This window comes from Zonotrichia leucophrys, chromosome 6 (genome assembly GCF_028769735.1).
Source record: "Zonotrichia leucophrys gambelii isolate GWCS_2022_RI chromosome 6, RI_Zleu_2.0, whole genome shotgun sequence".
Classification (NCBI taxonomy): domain Eukaryota; kingdom Metazoa; phylum Chordata; class Aves; order Passeriformes; family Passerellidae; genus Zonotrichia; species Zonotrichia leucophrys.
The window spans coordinates 14,239,883-14,263,375 of NC_088176.1; the positions used below are offsets into that span (position 1 = coordinate 14,239,883).

The 23,493-nt window shown below is 58.6% G+C and overlaps 5 protein-coding genes across 9 annotated transcripts; 2 read left to right on the plus strand and 3 right to left on the minus strand.

Annotated features, from left to right (window-relative positions):
• Positions 1–579: 579 nt before the first annotated feature.
• SLC25A28 (solute carrier family 25 member 28) lies at positions 580–4,498 on the minus strand. Of its 3 annotated transcripts, XM_064717003.1 has the most exons (4): positions 4,187–4,498; positions 3,852–4,080; positions 3,040–3,096; positions 580–1,678 (listed from the first exon to the last, which is right to left on the minus strand). In XM_064717003.1, the coding sequence occupies exons 1-4, from the start codon at positions 4,490–4,492 to the stop codon at positions 1,161–1,163; spliced, it is 1,110 nt and encodes a 369-aa protein (XP_064573073.1). In that variant the 5' UTR covers positions 4,493–4,498; the 3' UTR covers positions 580–1,160. The 3 variants fall into 3 exon arrangements, with proteins under 3 accessions (XP_064573073.1, XP_064573075.1, XP_064573074.1); XM_064717005.1 differs by lacking the exons at positions 3,852–4,080; positions 4,187–4,498 and adding an exon at positions 3,676–3,841; XM_064717004.1 differs by lacking the exon at positions 580–1,678 and having other exon boundaries at positions 3,090–3,737; positions 4,187–4,479.
• Positions 4,499–5,147: 649 nt separating this feature from the next.
• On the plus strand, positions 5,148–10,112 carry ENTPD7 (ectonucleoside triphosphate diphosphohydrolase 7). Its single transcript, XM_064716323.1, has 12 exons — positions 5,148–5,234; positions 5,317–5,484; positions 5,566–5,771; positions 5,848–5,998; positions 6,364–6,467; positions 6,541–6,597; positions 6,895–7,043; positions 7,119–7,285; positions 8,047–8,371; positions 8,457–8,542; positions 8,659–8,820; positions 8,954–10,112. The coding sequence occupies exons 1-12, from the start codon at positions 5,227–5,229 to the stop codon at positions 9,180–9,182; spliced, it is 1,812 nt and encodes a 603-aa protein (XP_064572393.1). The 5' UTR covers positions 5,148–5,226; the 3' UTR covers positions 9,183–10,112.
• A 657-nt stretch (positions 10,113–10,769) lies between these two features.
• ATP6V0E2 (ATPase H+ transporting V0 subunit e2) lies at positions 10,770–12,464 on the minus strand. Its single transcript, XM_064716325.1, has 4 exons — positions 12,309–12,464; positions 12,179–12,226; positions 11,833–11,977; positions 10,770–11,567 (listed from the first exon to the last, which is right to left on the minus strand). Exons 1-3 carry the CDS (start codon positions 12,410–12,412, stop codon positions 11,884–11,886), a joined length of 246 nt encoding a protein of 81 aa, XP_064572395.1. The 5' UTR covers positions 12,413–12,464; the 3' UTR covers positions 10,770–11,567; positions 11,833–11,883.
• A 177-nt stretch (positions 12,465–12,641) lies between these two features.
• Positions 12,642–17,663, minus strand: LOC135449383 (heme A synthase COX15). The gene is made up of 8 exons (XM_064716324.1): positions 17,439–17,663; positions 16,836–16,958; positions 16,426–16,612; positions 15,265–15,432; positions 14,689–14,770; positions 14,210–14,364; positions 13,195–13,308; positions 12,642–12,932 (listed from the first exon to the last, which is right to left on the minus strand). The coding sequence occupies exons 1-8, from the start codon at positions 17,660–17,662 to the stop codon at positions 12,801–12,803; spliced, it is 1,185 nt and encodes a 394-aa protein (XP_064572394.1). The 5' UTR covers position 17,663; the 3' UTR covers positions 12,642–12,800.
• Positions 17,664–17,710: 47 nt separating this feature from the next.
• On the plus strand, positions 17,711–22,375 carry CUTC (cutC copper transporter). 3 transcript variants are annotated; one of them, XM_064717102.1, is made up of 9 exons: positions 17,711–17,797; positions 18,119–18,190; positions 18,261–18,320; positions 18,416–18,625; positions 19,763–19,798; positions 20,170–20,303; positions 20,895–20,922; positions 21,334–21,439; positions 21,954–22,375. In XM_064717102.1, exons 1-9 carry the CDS (start codon positions 17,734–17,736, stop codon positions 22,063–22,065), a joined length of 822 nt encoding a protein of 273 aa, XP_064573172.1. In that variant the 5' UTR covers positions 17,711–17,733; the 3' UTR covers positions 22,066–22,375. The 3 variants fall into 3 exon arrangements, with proteins under 3 accessions (XP_064573172.1, XP_064573173.1, XP_064573174.1); XM_064717103.1 differs by lacking the exon at positions 18,261–18,320 and having other exon boundaries at positions 17,723–17,797; XM_064717104.1 differs by lacking the exon at positions 17,711–17,797 and having other exon boundaries at positions 17,953–18,190; positions 18,427–18,625.
• Positions 22,376–23,493: the final 1,118 nt, after the last annotated feature.

Below are 23,493 nucleotides of genomic sequence, written 5' to 3' on the forward strand. Positions count from 1 at the left end.
ACTCACAGCTCCACAATTGGGTGGGACCCTGAAATAAACTGGTATCAAGACAACTAAGATGCTAAAAAAAAGTTATTCTACTAATTACCACTAGATTGGAAAAGACATTAGTACTCTGAGCAATTTTGAGATGCTCATCAAGCATCAAAACAGTCTAATTACTCAAACTTATGGGGCAAAACTCTGCCAAGCCCCAAATCTCCTATATGAGGTGCACAAAGCCTACCAGCCTCACTCAGCTCCAAATTCCTGTGCTGTTCCTGACACACAACTCCTCCTGCCAACATCTCCATTTGGAGCAATTTGGAAGCATCCCGAGGCCCCCCAGTGTGGGACTACTTTGCCAAGGAACATAAATCTCAGTGATGGACCATGAGCCAGGGGGGATGGGGGCACCCTCATCCCTGCATGCTGCCAGGGTGACTGGGCCAGACAGGACCCCTTCTCCCACCAGCACCCCCAGACTGCTCTCCCCTCCCCTGCTCTGGCATCCATCAAAAGAGCTCAGCACCAGGCACAGTCAGAAAGGCACAGTGCTGGCAGCTGGGCCATGCTGGAGGTAAGAATGGGACATGAGGATAGAGCAGAACTGTTTTTATTGGAGGTGTCAAGAGCAGGAACAAGAACAAACCTACAGGCTCCCTCCTCAAGTGCCATCCTCCCCTCGCCCACCACCACCACCACCACCACCACGGGGCAGTCAGCATCATGTGCGTGCTACGAGACAACGGCCAAGACTTACACTGTGCTTCAGCCAAAAGCCAGACAAAGCCCCAGCACCCCGCTGCCACCCCCTCCTCGGTGACTGCGAGCTCAGCTTGGCCTCGCCGGGGCAGGGCAGCACATTCACCTTCCCTCTGAGCAGGGCTGAGTTTTGCGTGAGATGCTGTGGTTAAGGGAAGTCGGGAGCACAGCTCCACCAAAGTGCCAGGGCGGGTGACCTGGGCTGCAGCTCCCAGGGACATCTCGGAGGAGCCCAGCAGAGCGAGCTGTGCAGCCTGGGCAGGGCTGCCACAGCCACAGGCAAAAACGGCATCGCTACACCCCAAAGGGCTTCGCTGCCCCCTCTCTGCAACACAAACCAAACCAAAGGGGAGAGGGGTCAGAAGACACACCAGGAGGGGATGTGAGACGGGTCTGGAGCGGCGTTTGGCTCTGCATCACTTGCCAGCCCGACGCTCCTCCTGGCGCTTGGTGAGGATGTATTTGAAGAACTCGTACACGGACCAGGCAATCGCCGTGGAGGGCATCTGAAAGATGACTCTGGCCTGGACCCCTCTGAAGTAGGCGGGCACACCGCCCACCTGGTACACCGTCCTGAAGGCATTGGCCATGCCTGTGATGTGTCCGCTGATGTTGGAGCTCAAGGCCAGGGACTCCTGGGTGTTGAGCAGCGTTTTGCAAACGTCCAAAGGCGTCGTGGCGGCAGCAGCGACGGCCCCCGCGCAGGCCCCAGAGACCACATGGGAGCCCGGGTTGTACTGTCTGTGGGGGTTCAGCTGCTCTTGCAGGAACTCATAGGTCATGAAGTGAATGGCTTGGAAGGGGATGTTCATGGTGAGCTGGGTGGTGTAGCTGCGGTAGAAAGCCCCGGCCCCTTCGTTGCGCCACACGGCCCGCACACAGTCCATCACGTGCTGGTAAGGCGAGTTGTACATCTGCATCCTCTGCTTCACCACTTGGGACAGGCAGCGGCAGCCAGCACCCAGGCACGGAGGGGGAGAGGAGAAACAAGGGTAAACACAAAGCCAGGCTTCCTCCAACTGCTTGGACTTTGGTGACATTGGTCTAAGAGCTGAAGAGAGACAACTCGAACCACCGGTGCCCACGTGTCTCCAGACAGGACAGCAGCTGTTTAAATCTGCTGAGGCATCACTGCCACATACACATCACCACTCACATGCCACAGCCTCAGGGAATATCCTGATATCCCACTGCTTACAGTCCAGATCCACCCTTGCTCCTGAGCAACCAGTGTTTCCCCATCCACTGCTGCAGAGCTATCAGTCAGTCAGAAGAACCCCTTGGCATCCAGTTTCTTATTTCCCAGACAGCTCTTGATCTGGATAAGACCGTCCCTCCCTTGCCACCCCCACTGCAGCCCAGAATATCCACAGCTCATTGCAGAGCCCACTAGCCAGGAGCTGTTAGCAGCCACTCTGGGCAAGGTTCAGAGCCAAAGCCCCCTAAACCACCCAAGAGTGGGACAGGGGAGTCCAGAGCCCAGCCTGCCACTGCTCTACCTCCCCCTATCTCCATGTGACCATAAGGAGCTCAAAATGATGTTGTGCTGAACTACTACAGTCATGACAAGAGAAGCTCCATGACAATGGTATGGCAGCTGCCTGCTCCTCGGGGTCCCTGCCATGCAGTGGGGAGGCAGGATCTGCACCCATATCAGCTGGAGCCTGCACTGTCACAAGCTCTCCAGTTTTAAAAGGGAAAAATACCTTCATGACTGGCCTTTCCTCATTGCTTCTCCTTCTCCCACCACTTCCACGGACTCAGCAAAATTACTAACTCCCTCTAACTTTTTCATATATACCAGGCTCATCAAAATCAGCATCTTCCAGACATTTCACAAGATGTCCCTTCTCCCAACTTCTCTATACGTTTTTACACCCCACTCTTTTAATTCTCTTGAACACAGGCCCACGACTGCACCACCTCTTCCCTAGATCTCAATAGAGCAGTGCCCAGCTTCCACACACTCAGAATGACTTTGGCAGTGCCAATCACATCTCTCTTCCCTTCTCTCCTGCTCCAGGTTACAGTCCCCAGCCAAACTCCTGGATGAAAGGCCCATGCCCCGCCTCCCAGCTCCTCCTGAACCGTGCTTTGCTGTGCTCTCGAGTTAATCTCTTCTACCCACCCTGCCCACAACAGCCAGCCACCAGGGTCCCTACCTGGAGCCACGGGCCCCCAAAGAACCCCTGCAGTCAGGCAAGAACAAGGGCACTCTCTGTGCTACAGAGGGGACCCAGGAGGCTCGGGCAGACCCTGATTCTCCCCTCCCCAGCAGGCCAGGACCATCATTACCTTCAGCAGGGTTCATGGCTGCATCGTGGAGCAACGTTGCTACACACCCGGCTGCACCTGCAAAACAAGAACTGCCACATGTGAGGGGGGGAAAGGTGAGGGACCCTGGGACTCCAGCACAGCCCCAAGTCCCTGGCAGAGGCACAGGAAGAGGCCCATGAAAAAGGTGAGATCTGAAGGCAGCTTCCATCTCCCTTCCAAAAGGCAGGCTGGTGCTCAGGGGTTCCCACCCAGACTGAGATACAGGAAGAGAGGGGGAAGGTAGTGGCAGGCTGCCATGTCCCATGGGGTCACCGGGACTAATCTGTGCCCACTCTTCGGGGGACAGGCCAATGCCACCAGCTGGCAGCCCATGGTGAGTGTCCCCACGTCCCGCTGGCACTTGCTGCACGCCTGCCAAGGGCAGAACGTGCCCTGCTCTCCCCTCAGCCCCATGCTCCCCCTACTGTGGCGGGTCCTGGAGACGGGCAACGGGCACCATGGCGAGACGGGCTCCAAAACCACATGGCGCTCCTGGGGCGAGCTCTGGCACTGCCGACCCACGGGGCCACAGCCAGTCCCAGCTTGTCTGCAGGCAGCTCCCGTCCACCAGCATCCTCCCGAGCCAGGGCCACCGACCCGCTTCAGGCCAGCTACCTGGCGGCAGCTCTGCAGGCGCGGCGCGTCCCCGTGCCCGGCACCGTGCGGCTGGCTCATGGCTGGAGAGAGCACAGGGCTTTAGGACACCCGCGGCACCCCGACCCGCGCCGGGACCGCCCTACCGCCACACCGCCGCTCCCGCCCCGCTCCCCCCGGGCTGCCGGGGCCGGTACCGTTGGCCACATGGCTATTGCCCCCCGCGTGGATAACGTCGCTCAGCGTCTTTTTTAACTTTTCGTAGCAGGCGAAGTAGAGGGCGTGCGCCGGCCCGGCGCCGGTGGCCGTGATGTTCAGGCCGCGCATGGGCCGCCAGACGCCCTCGGTGCGGGCGATGCGCCACAGGGCCTCCAGCACGTTCCGGTAGCGAGCGGCGGGCTCCGGCTGCAGGCTCTGCATCCGCGTCTGCAAAACAGGGCGGGCCCGGCCGTGCGGCTCGTCAGACCGTGCCCGGGGCTCCCGGTGGGACGCGCCGGCCCCGTCCCTCCCCGCGCCCGCGCGCCGCCGGCACCTTGACGCAGTCGATGGGGTACATCACGCAGTGCTCCATGACGCCGGCCACGGCGCCCGCCAGCATGTGCGTAGACACGGCGGCTCCCTGCGGTAGCGCCTCGTAGTCGGGGGCGGGCGGGGAGCGCGGCTCGGGGCCCCCCGGGCCGGGACCGGTACCCGGCGCCACCTCCGTCTCCGCGCCGCCCCGCCGCGCCCGGCCCGCGCCGCCGCCGCCGCCCATCAGCAGCAGCAGGACGCGGCCCGATTCCGCGCCGCCCCGCGCGCCGGGGCCCGCGCCCGCCCCCGCTCCCGCCCCCAGCTCCATCGCGCCGCCGCCGCCGCCGCCGCCCCGGCCCGCGCCCGCCGCGCCCTGTGCCGGCCCGCCCCTCCCCGGAGCCCATTGGCCGCCGGCGGCCGCCACCCGCCCCTGAAGCGCGCCCATTGGCTAGGCGAGCCGCGCGCCGCCCACGCACACCGCGCTAATTGGCCGCCGGCACCGCGGCTCGAGCGCCGCCACTGGCCGGTCGCTTCCTCTGGCTCGTTCGGGCGCGCTGCCCATTGGCCGCCCAGACTGCTTGCCCTACCGGCCCTCGCAGCCCATTGGCTGCCTCAACTTCGCGCCCCGCCCTACCGCGCAGCGCATTGGCCGGCGCGCCCGCGACCTTTGGCCCGTTCGCCCCGCCTCTCCGGGGGACTGAAGAGCCACCATTGGCGGGCGAGTCCGCCACTCCGGACGTCGGAGCGCGCTGTGTATTTGGGCGCCCGCGATTGGCTGGCAGCCTGCGCGCGCCGCCTCTCGGCGAAGGTCGGACGCGGGAGCAAGGGCGAAGCCGGGCACCGCCCCCGCCCGCGGGAGGGGGGCCGCGTCCCGCCCAGCACGATTGGCCGTCGGGCAGCGTGGGCGTGGCTCTAGCAGAGCGGGCGCAGCCGATTGGCCGCCGTGGCACGGGGGGCGGGGCTCCGCTGGCGGGGCGCGGCGGCGGCGGCCGGTGACGTGTCCGCCGGTGCCGGCGGCGGTACCCGCAGCGGCGATGCGCGGGCGGGCGGCAGCGGGCGCACATGGCCAGGTGAGTGCGGCCGCGCCGGGGGTTCGGCGCCGGGGTCGGGACCGGCGCGGTGCCGGTGCTCAGCAGGGGTCTCTACCCTCAGGGTCGGCGTTTTCTGCCTGTCGTGGCGCTCGGTCGGACCGTGCCCGGGGCCGCGGCAGCGCCCGGCTGTGCTGGGGCTCGCTCTCCTCTTGGGGCTGCTGCTGCTGCTGGCGGCCGCCGTGCCCCGCCGCTGGGCCGCGCCGCCCCGCGCCTCCCGGCGGGACGACAGGTGAGCGGGACTGGGTGCCGGGAGCGGGGTCACGGCCGGCCGCCGATGCTGAGGCGCCGGTGCTGAGCCGCCGTGCCGCAGGTACTTGGCGCGGGCGGAGGAGCTGACGGCTACGGACACCGAGGACTCGTCCATTAATTACGGGGTGGTGGTGGACTGCGGGAGCAGCGGGTCCCGCGTTTTCGTCTACTTCTGGCCCCCGCACAACGGGAACCCGCACGACCTGCTGGACATCCGGCAGATGAGGGACCGCAGCAGCCGCCCCGTCGTCAAAAAAATTAAACCCGGTGCGTGCTGCCCCGCTCCGGCCCCGAGCCCCCGGCACGGACGGGACGGGCTGGCTCACGGTGCCTTCCCCGCCAGGCATCTCGGTGACCGCGGCAGCCCCCGAGCAGGCCACGCCGTACCTGCGGCCGCTGCTGCGGTTCGCGGCCGCGCACGTCCCGCCGCGGAAGCACAAGGAGACGCCGCTGTACATCCTGTGCACGGCCGGCATGCGGCTGCTGCCCGAGCGGTGAGTTCGCCGCCCCGGTCAGGAGAGCCGGGGGTGCGCTGGCACCGCTCAGCCCCGGGCGGAGCAGCACAGCTGCCTCTCTTGGAGCTTACGGGAGAATCGAGAGTCCTGCGGGGGGGGATTGGAAAAGGAAACGGCGCGTTGTAGGGGCGAGGGGCAAGGGATGTGGAAGGAAGGTGTGAGCAGGCTGGGATGGGGCTGAGAGGAGATGCTTTTGTCTGACGATCTCAAACAAATAGATCTATTTTTCATCTCCAAAACATGCTGGCTGCAGCAGCAGGACTTGTGGGGTTGTACGGGGTCTGTAGTGCGGTGTGATTCCTGGTGTCTCCATCAGCATCTGTCCCTCTCCTGCACCCTCACAGGCAGCAAGCTGCAATCCTGGAAGACTTGGTGACAAATGTGCCCCTGGAGTTTGATTTCCTCTTCTCCAAATCACATGCAGAAGTGATCTCAGGGAAGCAGGAAGGTAGGAGCAGCCACAAAGCACTGCTTGTTCCTCTTTGGTACATTGTTGTAATGACCTTTTCTGTCTTATGAAGGTGTCTATGCGTGGATTGGCATCAACTTTGTCCTGGGACGGTTTGATCATGAGGATGGTGAGTCTGGCTGCTTGCAGAACAGCTGGGAGGGTCTAAGCAGAGCGTGCTGGACTTTGTACCAGTGCTGTAGCTGAGATCAACCTCTGGAGCAGGCAGCAGTGCCTGACTCCTGTCATAAGTGTGAAACTCTCCTAGACCTGGGAGATGATCCTTGCAGGTGGCCCCTGGGGTCTGCCTGCGGGGGGGGGAGGAGCCCCATGAGGCAGTTGTGGGTTGATGGTGGAATGGTGATGCTGTGGATGGTGATGCTGCCCCAGGCCCTGCCTCTTGCTGACATGCTGCTGTGGGTTGCAGAGGAGGATGCAGTGGTCACCGTAGCACTCGGGGACCAGGGGAAGCCCCTGGTTCGGAAACGAACAGTTGGAATCCTCGACATGGGAGGCGCCTCCCTGCAGATTGCCTACGAGGTGCCCGACTCCGGGGCCATCTCCTCCCCACAGCAGGTGCGTGTCTGGTCCCGAGAGCAGCTCCTGCCTTCCCTGGACTGCTGCTGATCTTGGACCCATTTGTGTCAGCAGGACGAGGCTGCTAAGAGCTTGCTGGCAGAATTCAACCTGGGCTGTGACGTGCAGCACACTGGCCACATGTACCGCGTCTACGTCAACACTTTCCTGGGCTTCGGGGGCAATTTTGCCCGGCAGCGATATGAGGAGCACGTGCTGAACCAAACCTATGTGCACAACCGGTATTGCTGCCTCACCCAGTGGTGCCCCCACTAGAGCCTTGTGAAATGGGGTGCTGGTTCCTCCATGCTGTGCTCTCCCCTTGGATTTGCCTCACGAGCTGCCTGTGGTGATAACAGCTCCCACAGCCACGCTGGCAGCAGCTGGTGCCTGGGCTGGCACAGAGGGCTTGGCTGCTGCTGTTCTCTGAGCCTGGCAGGCGTTATCAGTGCCACAGCTCCCTGCCTTCCTCCTTCTCTCCTTGTGACAGGCTACAGGGAGGCCCCTCCTAGTGGCTTTTGGCTTTTCCTGCTCTGACTTCCCCTCCTCCAGCACCGATTCACTCAGCACATCTTTCCATTGCATCCCCACCTCGAGCTCTCCTGTCTCCTGTCTCTCCTTTCCTTCCAAGAGCACTACATGAAGCTGTCGCCAGAGGTGGAGGCTTGGTGCCCAGGTACTCCTGTGCCGGGAGCAGCCCCTGCCTCCAGATCCCCAGGGGCTGTGCAGAGGCACAGAGCCCCATGAGCTGGGTGGGGTGGGCTGTGCCTTGCTGCACCCTGCAGGTGCTCAGAGCGTGTAGCTGCAGGCCAGTGTGACAGATCTGGTGAGTTCAGCCTTAGCAGAAGGTGGCAGGGCAGGCACCAGCTCTGCAGGGTACAAGAGGACACAGCCTGGTCTGGTGCAGAGGGTATCTGGATGTGGGACAGGGCTAGATTAGGCTTTTGGGAGATGGTATAGGACCCCCTGTGCAATTGCCATTTTTTGCTGCACTGTTTTCCAGCCTGCACAACCAGCAGACAGGGCTGAGCCCCAAGATGCCCTTCTTGGACCCCTGCCTGCCTGTGGGGCTGGAGGACACAGTAGTGAGGGGTGGCCAAACCCTGTACATCAGGGGACGAGGGGACTGGCAGGCCTGTGCAAAGCTGCTGCAGCCCCTCCTGGCAGGGTCCAATGGCAGCCATGTCTCCCTGGTGGAGACCTACAAAGCGCCCATCGACTTCAGCAACAGCGAGTTTTACGGCTTCTCAGAGTTCTTCTACTGCACCGAGGACGTGCTGCGCCTGGGGGGCCAGTACAGCGCCCCCGCCTTCACCTCTGCTGCCCAGGTGGGTGCCGCCCCAGCCCAGGGCAGCTGGGGCTTGGGAGTGAGGGCGGTTTCTGTGCTCTGAACCCCAACTTCTCCTTCCCCAGGAGTACTGCAGCCAGCGATGGGAGGTGCTGACCCAGCGTTTCCGTGGCGGCCTCTACTCGGCGCACGCTGACCAGCACCGGCTGAAGTAAATGGGCTGGCTGGGAGGTGCCATGGCTGGCCCTCCTGGGGGCCTTTTGCTGGGGTAGGGCACTGCTGCAGCTGTTAGTGTCTGGCTGATGCTCCTGTGTGCTCTGTCTGCAGGTATCAGTGCTTTAAATCAGCCTGGATGTACCAAGTCCTGCACGAGGGCTTCCAGTTCCCAGTGGACTATCCCAGCCTGCGCACGGCCCAGCTGGTGTACGACCGGGAGGTGCAGTGGACCCTGGGAGCCATCCTCTACAAGACGCGATTTCTGCCGCTCAGGTACGATCAGGTGGTGTCACACAGGGAAGGTGGCTCGGGAGGAACAGCAGTACCTGCACTGGTGAGGGCTCTGCACAGACCATGGTGGTACCCCACTGCATCTCATGACCAGTCCTGATGTTCCTCTCCACAGGGATCTCCGTCAGGAGAGCATCCGGCAAGCACACCCCTCCTGGCTGCGCCTCTCTTTCGTCTACAACCACTATCTGTTCTTTGCCTGCATCCTGGTCGTGGCGCTGGCCATCGTGCTCTACCTCCTGCGGCTGCGCCGCATCCACCGCCGGCAGCTGCGCTCGGCCCAGCGCACGCTGCTCTGGCTGGACAAGGTGGTGGTGCCGCTGGGCCCGGGGAGCGTGCCGTGATGCCAGAGGTGCCCAGCATCCAGTTGCACCAGCAGAACCAGGACTGGCTGACAGCCTGGGCTCTGAGAGCTTGGACTCCTCCTTAAGGACCATCTCAAAGTCTGCGCTCCATCGTCTCTGCGTCAGAACCGGAGTCCGTGGGCTGAGGCAGCTATGGACACGAGAGCTTTCCTCTCCACCTTGCCCCAGTCCTAATCTTTGCATTCCTTGGCCTCTGGCCTTTGCCTCACTACATGGTGTAGAGCAAAGTCCTCTGCCACCAGCAGGCTCAAGGCTGCAGCCCTGGCAGATCCCTCAGATAACAGGATGCTATCACTGAGGCAGCCAGCCCAGAGCTCTGGCCTGAAGTACTGAGCCACCCCATGACTCAGCCACCAGGTTGCTGTGGTTTATTGCCTGGGGTAGCCTTCTGCAGGGACTGAGAGAGCAGCAGACACCAGCTAATTACTGCAGGAGCAAGGTAAACCATGAGTTCCACCAGGCGGCTCTGCCCAGCCTGGCCCCTCTTGGAGTGTTCCTGAAGGGGTGTCCTGCTCTTTGCTATGTCTTCTCTCTGAGGACAATCCTACCCAACATCCCAGACTGAGCCCTGAGGGCTCACTGATTGATTCTTGAGGCACCACCAAAGTGGGCTGTCTCCTTTCACGCATTCATTCCCTCCTGGGCACAGCTGCCCTGTGCTGTCCCAGGCACCAGTGTCAGGACCTGTGGTTTTTTCCTCCACCAGGGCGGGCTGGGCCTGCCCCCTGGGAGAGCCCCCCCAGCCCAGCCCAGCTCTCAGCCCCAGGACAGGCCAGGGCTGAGCTGTGCACACAGGCACGAACCTTCCCTGGGGCTGGAGCCCCACCAGTGGTCCAATGAAGTTTGTCACTTTACTGAACTCAGCTGTTCCCGTTCCTGTAGCAATAAACAAACCCCTTGAGCCATCCAGCACTGTCTCCTTTCCTGGTGAGCAGCTCCCAGCAGCGATGGCCCCTGGCTGGAGGCATGGCAGGGTGGCTGCATGGCTGCACAGCTCTGCTGCTGCTTCCTACTGCCACTGTGGGATGATGGAGCTCCTTTCCTGCCAGTTTTGTTCTGATTCCAGCAGGACTGAGCTTAACTGAGCTGGTAGCAGCAAGGGGAGCTCTGAACCAAACCAAACTGCTGGGATCCTTGGAAACAGCATACTTAGCTGCCCTCTTCCTAAGAGGAAAATCCTGCCCACTCAGAATCCCCCCAAGATGTTGGTCTCTGCTTTTTACCTCATTCCCCACCTGAGTATTAGCTGCCTGGCAAAGAGGCTGCTGAGCTGCTCCAGCACCATGGAAATGGTCCCAGCACAGCTGCAAGAGGCTGGGCAAGTACCCAGTTCTCTCTCAGCACCCACAGTTCCTTCCCTGTGACCCTGGTCTCACAGCATGAGCACACAGGTGCCATCAAGGATAAAAATTTCCAAGCATCAGTGTGCTGCCGACCTCCTGCTCAACAGCTGAGGATCCCAGCCTTGTTCTCATGGTGCAGGAACAGTGCTGGCAAAAGGAAAGGCATCTGAATAAGGCCAAGACTTGCTCAGCCTCAGAGCAGCAAGGGACTCAGCCTCCAGCATGACTTACTAGAAAAAGGGTTTATTTCCACAACACAAGTTAAATGACACAGACAAATAAATAAATACAGATAAATTATCTGATAAATAAGGGGAAACCTGAAACACAGTGCCCTGCTTGGCTCTTCTCAGAACCTGGACCCATCTTGTGGTGGAGATACCTAAACACTACTGCAGCTGCCTCACTGCACAGGTGGGAGGCAGCCCTCTCTTCATCCCTGCCAGCAGACCCCAGCACCTCTCTCACCACACCCAGGGGGATGCTGCATGCTCCTCCAGGGTCAACCCTTTGTTCTTGCACCCACAGCCAGAACATGCCTTAGCAGGGACCACCCCCACCCCAGGGCACTGCTCACTCCACAGGGATGCAATGGCTCCTGTGTTCTCATGCAGACAGAAACCAGTGGATGTGATGACCAGGGACAGGGCAACTAGTGGGGCAGCTTGGGCTACGAGCAGGGGTTTCACGTGGGGGCTAGGGCTGAACACACCAAGAGGGCAGGACAAGCACTGCTGGGGCAGGATTGGCTGGCACCACACACAGATCCCTCACAGGATGGTGCCCAGTCACTGCAGCCCTGGGCCAGCTGAAGGGATCTCTCCCTGGTAGCGTGGCTGCTCCTAGGGCTGGATCAGTAGGCCCTCGTCCAGGGATGCTGCCTGCTGTGCTTGGGAGCCCAGCCATCCATTGGTCCAGGCTGCAGTGCTCCAGGTGTGCTTGGGCAGCGGGTCCAGCCTCTGTCCAGCACCTCTGGGGGCTGTTTGGTACAGGAGGGGAGAGGCTGGAACAGCTACAAGAGCTGGGGGAGGGAGAAAGGAAGAGAAGTTAGCACCAAACCACATGCACGAGGGAGCTCCCACAAATTTGAGATCTACAGTGCTTGATGTGCTCAGGCCCAGCGCACAGCCAGCAGCCCCAGGCTGGGACCAGCTCAGCACAGCCACAAGGCACAGAAGCCAAAGCATTTCCCCCAGCCCAGCAAGGGCTGAGCTGCAGCTCCCTCCACAGGCAAATAGAGGCAGGCAAGCAGGGCCATCTGCCATCCCAGCTCCCTGGCCACTCACGGTGATGGATTTGATGGGGGTCTCTGCTGAGGCGCCAGCTCCCAGGGATCCTCACTCCCAGAGGAAGCGCACGTACCAGATGGTCTCGTTCTTCAGCTGCGGCCCGAACAGGGGGTTGGCCTGGGCCAGGATGGCGATGAGCCAGCTGCAAAGGGACGCAACCCGCCGTCAGCCGCCGGCAGGACCAGGAGCACCCGCTGCCCCGGGAGCGATGGGCCCGGGAGGGAGGCGGGCCGCAGCCCGGGGACCAGCCTCCATCCATGGAGGACGCTGGGCAGCAGCCACCGGTCTCGGTGAAGGCAGGGGAGGTGGGGAAAGGGTCCCGGGCCCGGCCCGCGGTACTCACAACAGGTAACAGCACACGGCCGTGGTGACCAGCATCGTGATGATCACCCTGCGGAGACACCGGCGTTAGCACGGTAAGGCCCAGCTCCACAACCCCCGACCGCGACACCCCCCGAGGAGGCCCCACTCACCCGCGGTTCGGCCCCTTGGGCACGAACCAGGGCGCGGCGATGCCCACGAGGCCCCAGAAGGCGGAGAAGAGGACGAGCGGCAGCGCGAAGCTGTGCGCCGTCATGGCCGCTCCGCACCGGACTGCGCCCGCCCACCGCCGCGCCCCGCCCACCGCCGCGCCGCGCCGCCAACCCGCGCCTCCCATTGGCCGATGCGCTCGGCTCGGCCCGGATCCGCTCGGCGCGGCTCGGCCCGGATCCGCTCGCCGCGGCTCGGCCCGGCCCGGATCGAATCCGCTTGGCCCTCGCATGGCTCCGCAGCTCGCTCCGCGCAGGAGCACCCAGGCAGACACAGGCGCTTCACAAACTCCTTTATGTTACAAAGCTCGCACTCGCACCCGCCGCCCCGGCCAGCCCGGCTGGGCGCACTCCGCCCTGCGCACCCGCGGCTCGGGGCGCGGCCGCCCCTGCGTCCGGCGGTGCCGCTCCAGGAAGGGCTCCCCCGCCGGGGCGTTACTTGGGAACTCTGCGGAGCTCGCTCATGAGCCACAGTGCCATGCTGAGCAGGGCCAGGGAGCCCGACTGGTGCGTAGCAGCCACAGGCGTAGGGACATACAGCAGCAGGGTGCTGATGCCCAGGCCCACCTGCCAAAGAGGGAGAAGAGGTTAGAGCAGTTGTGGGTGCACCACGGGTACCATGCCCTGCACAAAGTGTGCTGTTAGAAAGGGTCACAGCCACACCATGAGCCACCCCAAATTCAGAGTGTGCATGCAGTATGGTGAGGTGTGGGGTCTAGGCAGCGCCACCTCTGAGCTCCGGACTCTTGGAGCCAGCACAGATCCAAGTGGGGTCAGGTCTGCCTTGTGAACGTGCTACAAAGGAGTAGGAAAAAAATAAGGGCAGTACCTGCATGCAAGCTACAGCCAGTAAGGAAGTCACAGCCATCCTGGTCCTTCGAGGCAGTGGGATCCTCCTCGAGAAGAAGTACAGTGCTGTGACAGCTGTGATGGAGGCAATTCCCTACAGAAGGGAAGGGAAACAACCACCCTTCAATGAAAGTTCAAGGGAAATGGGGGCAGTGACCTTTTACTGCCTTCCATGCAGTAAAAGAAATTGTGTGAACAGTATTTAACTAAAGAAATATATTAATGGCCATGACCAAATCCTAGAGCTCCCACACCATCAAGTTAACAACCCTGAAATTTAAGTGAAGTTACAGAGACTTTTAATTTCCTCCAAATGAATGCTTTACTTTTCAACAGCTTCTCCTCATTAATTCAAGTCATTAGAGATTGTGTCTGCCCCTTCGCCAGCTGCCACCTTGACAAGTGAAGGTGGAGGCTGTCATCTGGAAAACTGATCTCACTTCCACCACTCAGCTGTAGTTCACCAGCATAATCTCGCTGTGCAGGTCACCCAAGGTGATCCAGCTTAATCTTTCTTTTTTTAGTCTTAGCCACAGATTAGTTCACAGCAGGGCTGCCAGTGGCATTTAATATCCGGATTGCTCTACCTGGCTGAGATGTACTTGCAGGGCACTGCTGGGCAAAACAAGTTCAGAAATGCTGCAGGAAGCATTCAATATCAGGATTTCCAAATTTGATTTCACACACCTTTCCCAGACATTTCAATAGCAAGGGCCACCCCACACTGTAGCTCATGTTATGGAAAAGGAGAATCAGAGAAACAAAGTGTGTTACTTGCGCAGGAGGAAGAGCTCCTTAAGGAAGAAGGCCACACTGAAAATAAAAAACAATGCTAAACTTCCTCTTCCTGCAGAAGCAAACTGGTAACATGCTCTCAGGCCCTTTGGACACCCTGGAAATCACTCAAGCTGACAGAACCACAGCCCAAAGAAGACAGCTTGGCTGCAGGAGGCAACCAAGAAGCAGCCCAGACATATCAGGAAGACAGCACTTACCAAGATCCTGTGATCAAACTGGACAGTTGTAGGATTCTCAAAGATATTTCTGAGCACAGGGGAGAAGGCAAGGAGATCATCTGGGATCCAGCGCTCCCCCATTTTGGGGAAGGAATTGTACACAAGGCCAGCATCCAGCCCTGCCACAAAGGCACCTGCAATCCCAGAGCAGAAATGAGACTACCAGAGTAGACAAAGGTGTGACTCCAGGGTTGCACAGCTCTCATTCAAGAGCTCAGCTTGATCCTGAATTTCATTTAGCAAGATATAGAGAGATCACACAGCACAGGAAGGCTGGAAGGTGCCTCTCCACCTGCCCAGGAAAGACCAGTGAGGAGGTTCTTGACTGTAAGATCCCTGACAGCAGCAGTTTTCCCAGAGAATGGATGGGGTTGCTCACAGAACAGAAGAAAAAAAAACCCCAAACAGAGGAATGAGTACAAACTAGTGTACAAACTGGACAGCAGAAAGAGCTTTACCTGAAAGAGCAGTCAGAAAAATGAGAGCTGTAGTGCCATGAGCATATTGTCTCAAACGCAGGAGCTGTTTGGTTTCTGGCAACTGTAAAATAAAACAAAAAAAAAAAAGAAAAAGAAATTATCAAGGCATTTGCAGTGGTGTTGGCAGCAGCTAAGAAAAGCCTTCACAACATACACGGGCCAAGGTGTTTTAGAGGGCGATTTTACAGACCACCACACAGCAGCCATGCTTCAGTGTCCCTCAAAACCACAGCTAATCAAGCCCAGCTCTGTGCAGAAACTGAAGTGGCCCCTGGACAGTTACTGGCACAAATAATTTACCTCAGCCAGGCACACCCTTGGCTGAGCTTCCACAAATTCTGAGACTCATCACTTTGACCTCAACAGCACGAGCCAAAGCAAGTGTCCCATAGCCATAAGCAGTTTACAGAATGAGTATTTGTAACACTGTAACGATTAGATCAGAGTCAGGAACAGAGACTACAAGAGAGGCACCATCAGCCTTCACATCCTTTCCTTACCTTCATCACACCCCAGCCCTCTGAACTGCCACTGCCCTGAGACACCACTGCATACCTTGTGTTGTGGAAGCAGCAGAGACAGCCCTGTCCACAGGCTGGCAGAGTACAGAAGCAGTGCCGAGCCCAGGTGTGCTGCCAGGCGGTACTGACTGACCCGGGGGATGTCGTACGAGTCTGGCTTCTCTTCCAGCCCACTCTTCACCATGTACCATCCCAGCAGCCCCTAACAAAACAGGAGAGGGCTCAGGGCCAGACAGGACAGCAGCAGCTACTAAAATGGGATAAACATTAGGGGCAAAGCAACTTGTTTCCTCTACATTCAACTAGCTACCAGCACTGACACACTGTCATGATGTCACTGACACCAAGCTATCACGAATCCCACTGTCTTAGTTATGCTGAATCAGAAGATATCAAACTGACAGAGGGCAGGTTTAGATTAGATATTGGCAAAAAATTCTGTGCTGTGAGGTGTCACCACATTTCTCTTCACAGAGAAATGCAAGGCACAATTTTTCCCAGGAATATTTCTGGGTTTCACATTCTCTGAACCTCAGAGAAAGGAAAAACAATTCTTATCTCATTTGCTGTGCCTATGTTTGTGCAAAAGTAGAAGGCAATATGGAGATTGTTTACCCAAAGTGATGGTGTTTTGTTTCCTTGCCCTATCAGGGACAAGAGAGTGTGTGTGTGTCAGGACTGTCACTGACAGTCACAAGATTCTGGGCAGTGTGTGCAGTTGGGTGCTTGGCAGGTTCAGTTTAGATGTAATGTAATATAATGTAATAGAGTATAGAATAATATAGTATAATAAACTAATTAATTAGCCTTCTGATATCAGTGGAGTCCTCCTCATCATTCCTCTCCTTCTCTGGGGGCAAAATATCCACTATAGTGAGGGTGGTGGACACTGGGACAGGTTTCCCAGAGAAATTGTGGATGCCCCATCCCTGGTCAGGTTGGATGGAGTTCTGAGCAAACTGGTCCAGTAAAAGATAGCTCTGGTTCAGGGGCTAAAATTGGATGATCTTTAGGGTCATTCAGTGATATTCAGAGACAGGGGGGCTAAAACTAGATGAACTTTACGGTCACTCAGTGACATTCAGAGGGGGCTAAAACTGGATGATCTTTAGGGTCACTCAGTGACATTCAGAGGGGGCTAAACCAGACGATCTGTGGGTTCACTCAGTGGCCTCAGAGGCTGTCAGGCTCTCACCTGGAAGCAGACGAGCGTGCAGAGTGCCACCACGCGGCCCTTGAGGGGCGGGCTGAGGCAGCCGCGGCGCCAGAAGTAGGCGGCGGGCAGCAGGTAGGCCAGGCCCACTGCGCGGCCCCACATTCGGTGAGAGTACTCCATGTACCAGATGAACTTGAACTCTGGCAGCGTCATGTCGTGGTTCAGGCTGTTAAGGGACAATAAAGCAACTGTCTCACAGCCCCCCACTGAACTTTGCACGGCATGGGATGGCCTTCCCCAGAAAACAGCAGAGGAGCCACCACCAGGAGGCTTTGTGCACCTTCCCAGTGACTTCAGGAGACATTTCCCTCCTTACCAGAGGTGTATGGGTGGCTCGGTGGTGGGAGAGATGCTCTCGGCCCACCCTCCTTCCAGTTTTGCACACTCACATTTTAAACTCTGGGAACTGCTGGTACTTCTGGAACTCGGCCTCCCATTCCTGCTGCGTTCGGGGGGGTTTCATCTCCTTCACCAGGTGCCAGTCCACCATAGATAGGCCTGATTCTGTCAGCCTGGGAGCAGAGACACCAACAGGCACAGCTCACTCCCTGGCAGCCAACAGATCTACGGAACTGCAGCGAGAGCTGTGGGCTGCACAGTGACCCAGGAGCTGGGACCTCGATGTCAGTATACTCTGTGGTTCTATGGTAACCCTTAAAACCCTTGTTCAGATAATCCTTAAGCCCACAACTAGGAACAGGATGTGAATGACCACACCTAACATGACGATAAACGTGCAAGAGTTGCCCCGCAGTGGCACCCACAGACCATGAACAGTGTCCGCGGTATTCCCAGCCCTATCCCACCACGGCCCCTTGCAGCCAAGAAGGGCAGGCACGGCAGGAGCCCTCACAGGCTCTCCCGGGGCGGCTCCCGGTGTGCGGACAGCCGCAGAGGGTCACGGCGGCACGGACCGGAGGGCACACACGGGCGGCTGCCTCCAGGGCCCCGCTGTGCGGCCCTGCCGGCGGGGCTGGGGGTGCCGCGCTCACCTGGTGACGCCGCCCAGCACCACGGCACCGGCCACGGCGCCGCTGCAGACCAGCAGCCATTGCCCCACGGCGGGCGGCGGCGCGGCGGGCTGGGGCCCCTGTTGCAGCAGGCGGCGCGGGAGGCAGAGCGGCGGGGGCAGGCGGCCGTGTGTCGGCGCTGACGGTGCGGGTGCGGCTCCCCCCCGCAGCAGGCGCCAGACCCCGCCGCGCGCCGCTCGCAGCATCCCGAGCCACGCCGGAAGTGTCGCCGCCGGAAGCGCGGGACCAGCACTTCCGGGCCCGCCCGGGCGTCGCCATGACGATCGCGCGGCGCGTGACCGGCAGCGCAGAGCAGCGACCCCCGCGCGCCGCCAGCGCAGGTGCTGAGGGCGCGTGCGGGACGGGGGCGGGGCCCGCGCGGCGGCGGGGGCGGGGCCGAGGCGCCCGAGGGGCGGGGCTCGCGCGCGCCGCGCGCCGGCGTGGGCGCGCCCGGCTCGCGTCCCGCACCTCCGCCCGCCCGCGCGCCCGCCCTCGCGCCAACGGGCGGCGCGGGCCCGAGCCGCGAGGGGACGGGCCCGGAAGCGCGGGCGGGTGTGGGCGGGGCCTGAGGCGGAAGCGGGGCGGGCCCGCGGTGGGGCCCGGCGCGGCCCGGCGGGCGCCATGGGGCAGTCCGGGGTAATCGCGCCGCTGCTGCCCCGCAGGCATGGACGATGGGTTCCTCATGGAGGTGTGCGTGGACTCGGTGGAGTCCGCCGTCAACGCAGAGCGCGGAGGTAAGGCCCGGGGGGCTCGCGGGAGGGGGCGGCGGCGCGGCGGGGCCGGTTCTGACGCGCCTCTCCGCAGGTGCCGGGCGGATCGAGCTGTGCGCGGGCCTCGTGGAAGGAGGGACCACCCCGAGCATGGGTGAGCCGCGGCCGCCCCGGGCCGCCTTCCCCGCCGGTCTCCCTGCGCTGGGCTCCCGCCCGGCCGGTGCTGAGCCGCCCCCGTCCCGCCGGCAGGGCTGCTGCAGGTGGTGAAGCAGTGCGTGCGGGTCCCGGTGTTCGTCATGATCCGGCCCCGCGGCGGGGATTTCCTCTACTCGGACCGGGAGGTGGAGGTGATGAAGGCCGACATCCGCCTGGCCAAGCTGCACGGCGCTGACGGGCTCGTGTTCGGGGCCCTCACCGAGGACGGGCGCATCGACACCGAGCTCTGCACGGCGCTGCTGGGTGAGGGCGAGCTCTGCCAGCCGAGCTCTGCGCCTGGCGCGGCTGCGGTGCTGCGCTGGGCATGGGTCTGTGCATCCTGTCTGCGGTGTTGCCATCTCTTTCCACCGCGTTCGGTTTCGTGTCCTGCCTTACCTCTGAGACATTCACTACTTTAGAAAGTTTGCGTGCCGAGGGCCACAGCCCCAAGCCATTCACGCAGAGTTTGAGGCTACCTGGGACAGAATAGCAAAGTGTAGGAAGGCTTAGGTGAGCTGCTTTGACCTGTTGAATTCTCTCTCTCGTTTTCTTTGTCCTTTGTTCTCTTCCTTATGTCCTTGCTGCAGGTGTCTAGGATAGGTATATCCTGGACTTTGGCCTTGTGTGTAGCTGGCAATTCATCTTCATTTTCCTCTATTAACACAAACAGGGAGAAAAGATTGCAAGAGAGAGGTGTGAACACATGAAAAGCTGCAGTGGGAGACGGTTAGCCCAGACCACAAGCATGCAGAAGGAAATTCTCTTTCTTGCTGCATGTTTTTGGGGAGCTACAGCCAAAGCTAAAGAGGGCTAGGCCTTTCCCTGGTGATGTGGTACTGAGGCTCTCATACAAAGGGGAATGTGCTATAAGGAGTGCAGCAAAGGAAAAGGGTCTTGCCAGGACTTAGCAGGGAGCAGCTAGATGTCTTTTTGTAGAACTAAATAAGCTTTGCTCAGTAAGTAGAAGATCTCGGGTCAAGTTTGCTGTGGTCTGAGAACAGAAATTGTAGGTAGTGAAAGAAATCACAAAAATCCGCTCCCCTGCTTCCAAAGAGCAATGGTCCTGGCCTTTCCCCAGGTAGCTGATAGAACTTCCCTGCTTCCTTCCTGCTGAGAAACACATCTGTGGTGGGAATGAAGGTTCTGCAAGTCCCAGATAGGATGAGGGATTTTGGTGTTGGCCATAAAACCAAATGTTTGTTGCTTTCTCAAAGGACAGAAGAACTCTTCCCCACAAGGAATCCTGGATGAGCAGCATTGTTCCCAGCAAGAATGGGGGCTCTCTGAGCTCCACGGGAATGGCTTGGGGAGCCTTGGCCCTCCTGTGTGTCCTGTGTGTTTGTGGTTCTAGCACAAGGGGCTCTGTTCCAGCCCTGACTGACCACTTGTGTTCTTTTGCAGCCGTGTGCCGTCCCCTGCCGGTCACGTTTCACCGCGGTGAGTGGGCAGGGCTGCTGTCCCTGTGTGTGTCCCACTGCTGGGGGAGGGAGGGCCTGGGAGGGAGTTGAGCTTGATCTTTTGGGTTGTTCTCTGGAGAGGGAGAGCTCTGCAGGCTGTGCTATTCCCCACAAGAGGAAAGGTCTAGGGGCTCAGGTTTGGGAGCTGAGGTCTCATTGTCCTGTGAGAGAGGAGGTGTCTGAGGAGCTGGGTATGCCCTGGCACTGCTGCAAGGGGAGTGTTACAGTCAGGAGCTGAGCCCAGGGTGTGAGCAGGATCCTTCCTACCTCTGCCTTTGGGGAGCTGGCTGAGGGACAGGGCTTGAGCACAATGAACTGGGCGATTTCTGAGCTGCTGTTCTGGTCCCTCAGCCTTTGACATGGTGCATGACCCTCTGGTAGCACTGGAGACCCTGATTTCCCTGGGCTTTGAGAGGGTGCTGACGAGTGGCTGTGACAGCTCAGCACTGGAAGGATTGTCCTTGATTAAGAGGCTTGCAGAACAGGTGAGTGCTTGCTGTGCTCTGCTGGGTTACTGTGGCTGCTCCCTGGCACACCCTGCAGGCAGCTGCTTTATGGTATCCCTCTTTTCTGGGAGGGAATCCTCTCAAGGACTGCTTGCCTTCCCTTTCTTGCTTGGCTTTAATCTGTTTTCCCAAGTCCATTTAGGCTGGGCCCCAAAGTCTCCCACAGCAAAAACTGGTTGGGTTCTTGCTTGCAGATTTGGGGAGGGTGGTGGGAGTTGGTTTAAACAGCTGGCATGATGAGGCCACACAAACAGCAGAGTGAGGTCCCTGCTGAGTGTCTCACTGCTCCTTTTAGGAAAGTGCGACAGGTGAGGTAGCAAGGTGGGATGGAGAGGTAGGAGGGAATGGTGCCAGGTTGTCTTCGAGGTAACTGCAAGTTCTTTTCCCCTTTTGATTTTAAAACATGAATAGTACAAAAAAGATGGGTAAGAGCACATAAACTGTAGACCATGGTGACATCCATGAGCTTATGGAAAGTGCTGCATGTGAGGTTTCTTTGCTGCCTCACAAACACACGTGTGGATGTGGTCCTCAGTAATGTCCCTGACATGTATGTTACTCTTCTTTCAGGCAAAGGGCAGAATTGTGGTGATGCCAGGTAATGTTTGTCATCTGTACCAGGTCCTGCAATCCTTAGCCTTTCCCTGCTAGCCTCCTTGCCCTGGATTCCTTGCCCTGGAATCCACTTCCTGATCTGACTTTCTGAGCCAGCTGCCCAGGAGGAGCAGCTCCTGTCCTGGAGTGAGTAAAGGCCATGCAGCCTGTTAGGGACGGCAGAGCCCTGCTCTATTGCTCCCTGCAGGGTTTGGGGACAGCTCTGGATCTGTGGGAGGGCATAGCCGAGGCTTCTCCCGTCCCTTTTCACTTGCCCATGTCTCTGTTGTCCCAAGGGCTGTTTTTCCCCTTCAGTGTATGTGGCTCCTGTCCCTTAGTGGTGAGGTCCCGGGGTGGTGGTGGGTCTGGAACAGTGTCACTGCTCGGTGTGTGACATCGGGCTTGTTCCCACCAGGAGGTGGCATCACGGAGCGCAACCTGCAGAGGATTCTGGAAGGCTCCACTGCTTCCGAGTTTCACTGCTCTGCTCGCTCAGCTCGGGACTCAGGGATGAAGTTCAGGTAACTGATTATTTGTGTTTATTTTTAGCAGAACTCTGTGAGGGAAAGGCTAATGAATGTGAGTATGGGTTTGTAGAACTGGCATTAATTTCAAGCAGCTTCCTGAGTGCTAGTTGTGCTTTTCCGTTTGGGGTCATGGTGCCTGATATTCTGCAGTGTATGAATCCAGCAGTGCTCCTCACATGGACGTGAGTTCCATGCAGAACCAGATCCTTGGGGCATTTCTCTTGCTAGTGCCACCCTAGGAGTTCTGAAGGCACTTGGGAAGATGTGTTGTGGTTTAGTTGCCTTAGACTTTTAACATAAACATGTAGGATTTGGCAAGCCAGTGGGATGTGCCTCTGAAAAATGAGTGAGGAATGGGCTATATTCTATTACTGTTCCAACTTAGGTTTGGGTGGCACCATCTTTGGCCAGTGCTGAAGCTAGGGGAAATCTGGGGGTGTTTTTCTTGGTGGATGTTACTCCTCTGTGTCCCCAGCAGGTCACCACTAATCACTGGTTTTCCTGACAGAAACCCGAACGTTGCCATGGGAGCGTCCTTCTCTGCCCCCGAGTACTCCATAAAGGTGGCAGACGTGGCCAAAGTGAGGACCCTGAACGCCATTGCCAAGAACATTCTGTAGTGGAGGGCCAAGAGCACAGAGACTCCAGAGTGTGCCCTGGCACACGGACTGATGGGCACTGCTTCGCTCCTCAGGCTGCAGAGGATGTGCACTAGGTGATGGAGCCTGACACCTCTTCCCTTGCCTTCCCCTCAAGTCCCTGGCCTGGAAACTTATGTTGGCCATTTTAAATAAAAGGACTCATTCCCAGATGTTGCAGCAGCAGCAGCTGTTGGGCAGCATTTGGGAGGAAGGGAAGTGAGCAGGTAGGGGGGCTGAATTGTATAGCACTGCATGTGATTGTCAAATAAACACTGCAGCTGCCCCCCTCGTGCTGTGCTTTTCTAGAGTTTGTTTGTGTGTTCAGGTAAGACCGTGATCCAGGTTGCACAGCCTGAATTAGGACCCTGCTGTGCCAGAGAACACAGTCACATCCAGAAGGCCAGGGTGGGAAACACCATGGCCACAGCTGGGAAACAAGGCCAGCTGTGGTCAGCCAGCCCACGGGTGGGGATTAGCAGTGCAGCAGGTGTAAGTGGTGAGAAGCACCTGGCTGAGGAAGCTGGGGTGAGGAAGCTGTGAGACATCCTGGGCTGTGGCTCCTCAGTGCTTGAGGTGGGGTTGGTGTATGAGATTCCTTGGGAGGACAAGCTGCTTTTTCTAAGGGAGTTTCCAGGTCCTTGTCCGAACATAAAGCATAAACTGCTTGTTTTCCAGACAGTGTTTGGGGAGTGTGTCTGTTGGATCATTGCTGCCTAGTCAGGATTGATTTTACAGACTCAGCTAGTCTGTAAAATACCCAGTGGAAGATTTAAATGGTATCAGAGGGTGCATTAGAAGTGTAGAGTCCTAGAAGTAAAGCACCTTTATCCATGCTGCCTGCTCTTCTGTAAAAGATCACAAAGCTGAAGAGAATCCCTCTGACAGCCAAGGTAGTGGACCTCAGGAATCAGATGCTGGGTACAGATTTCCCATCTTGGCAATAGCCTGTGAGGATGTATGGAGAAAATGTGATAACCTGACAAGGTGGCAGCACCTTTGTCACCTTAAATACAATCACATTATTGAAAACCTGTCATCAAGACTGCATATTTTCAGTTTAAAGGGTACATCTACTTTTTCACATGAATCCATCAGAAGTATTGGTGTCTCCAAAAATACCTTGGGAACTTAAGCTCTTAACAGAGGAGCTGGAAAGGGAGTGACTGCATAGTGCTGGTGTCAGAGCCTGCTTCAGCACTGACAGATGTACGGGCTGTAGGAAGAATCCAAACTTGGAAAGAGTGATTAAATTTATTATTATAGTCAATAGAGAGTTCATAAGAGTTCATGACTTATGTTGAGATTTTATGAGTCACGGTCGTGATTATGATAGTGGTAGCTCTGTTAAGATTGGGCTACCGGTATCATAATCATGATAATTAGGGTGAGAATATTCTGCTGACCAAG

What these genes read in the sequence shown, in the direction of transcription:
- ATP6V0E2 (XM_064716325.1), bottom strand. Translation starts at nt 12,412, where the DNA reads ATGACGGCGCACAGCTTCGCGCTGCCGCTCGTCCTCTTCTCCGCCTTC. An exon ending in CCCAAGGGGCCGAACCGCGG is followed by an intron (nt 12,227 to 12,308) that starts GTGAGTGGGGCC and finishes GTGTCTCCGCAG; the next exon opens with GGTGATCATCACGATGCTGG. An exon ending in GCCGTGTGCTGTTACCTGTT is followed by an intron (nt 11,978 to 12,178) that starts GTGAGTACCGCG and finishes GTCCCTTTGCAG; the next exon opens with CTGGCTCATCGCCATCCTGG.
- ENTPD7 (XM_064716323.1), top strand. An exon ending in ACGGTTTGATCATGAGGATG is followed by an intron (nt 6,598 to 6,894) that starts GTGAGTCTGGCT and finishes TGTGGGTTGCAG; the next exon opens with AGGAGGATGCAGTGGTCACC. An exon ending in CAAACCTATGTGCACAACCG is followed by an intron (nt 7,286 to 8,046) that starts GTATTGCTGCCT and finishes ACTGTTTTCCAG; the next exon opens with CCTGCACAACCAGCAGACAG.
- CUTC (XM_064717102.1), top strand. Translation starts at nt 17,734, where the DNA reads ATGACGATCGCGCGGCGCGTGACCGGCAGCGCAGAGCAGCGACCCCCG. An exon ending in CGTCAACGCAGAGCGCGGAG is followed by an intron (nt 18,191 to 18,260) that starts GTAAGGCCCGGG and finishes GCCTCTCCGCAG; the next exon opens with GTGCCGGGCGGATCGAGCTG. An exon ending in GCCGGTCACGTTTCACCGCG is followed by an intron (nt 19,799 to 20,169) that starts GTGAGTGGGCAG and finishes CTGGTCCCTCAG; the next exon opens with CCTTTGACATGGTGCATGAC.
- SLC25A28 (XM_064717003.1), bottom strand. Translation starts at nt 4,492, where the DNA reads ATGGAGCTGGGGGCGGGAGCGGGGGCGGGCGCGGGCCCCGGCGCGCGG. An exon ending in ACCCCATCGACTGCGTCAAG is followed by an intron (nt 4,081 to 4,186) that starts GTGCCGGCGGCG and finishes CCTGTTTTGCAG; the next exon opens with ACGCGGATGCAGAGCCTGCA. An exon ending in AGCCATGAACCCTGCTGAAG is followed by an intron (nt 1,679 to 3,039) that starts GTAATGATGGTC and finishes GCCTGTCCCAAG; the next exon opens with TGGTGAAGCAGAGGATGCAG.
- LOC135449383 (XM_064716324.1), bottom strand. Translation starts at nt 17,662, where the DNA reads ATGCTGCGAGCGGCGCGCGGCGGGGTCTGGCGCCTGCTGCGGGGGGGA. An exon ending in CAGTTCCCAGAGTTTAAAAT is followed by an intron (nt 16,613 to 16,835) that starts GTGAGTGTGCAA and finishes GTCCCTTAACAG; the next exon opens with CCTGAACCACGACATGACGC. An exon ending in TGCTGCTTCCACAACACAAG is followed by an intron (nt 14,771 to 15,264) that starts GTATGCAGTGGT and finishes TTTATTTTACAG; the next exon opens with TTGCCAGAAACCAAACAGCT.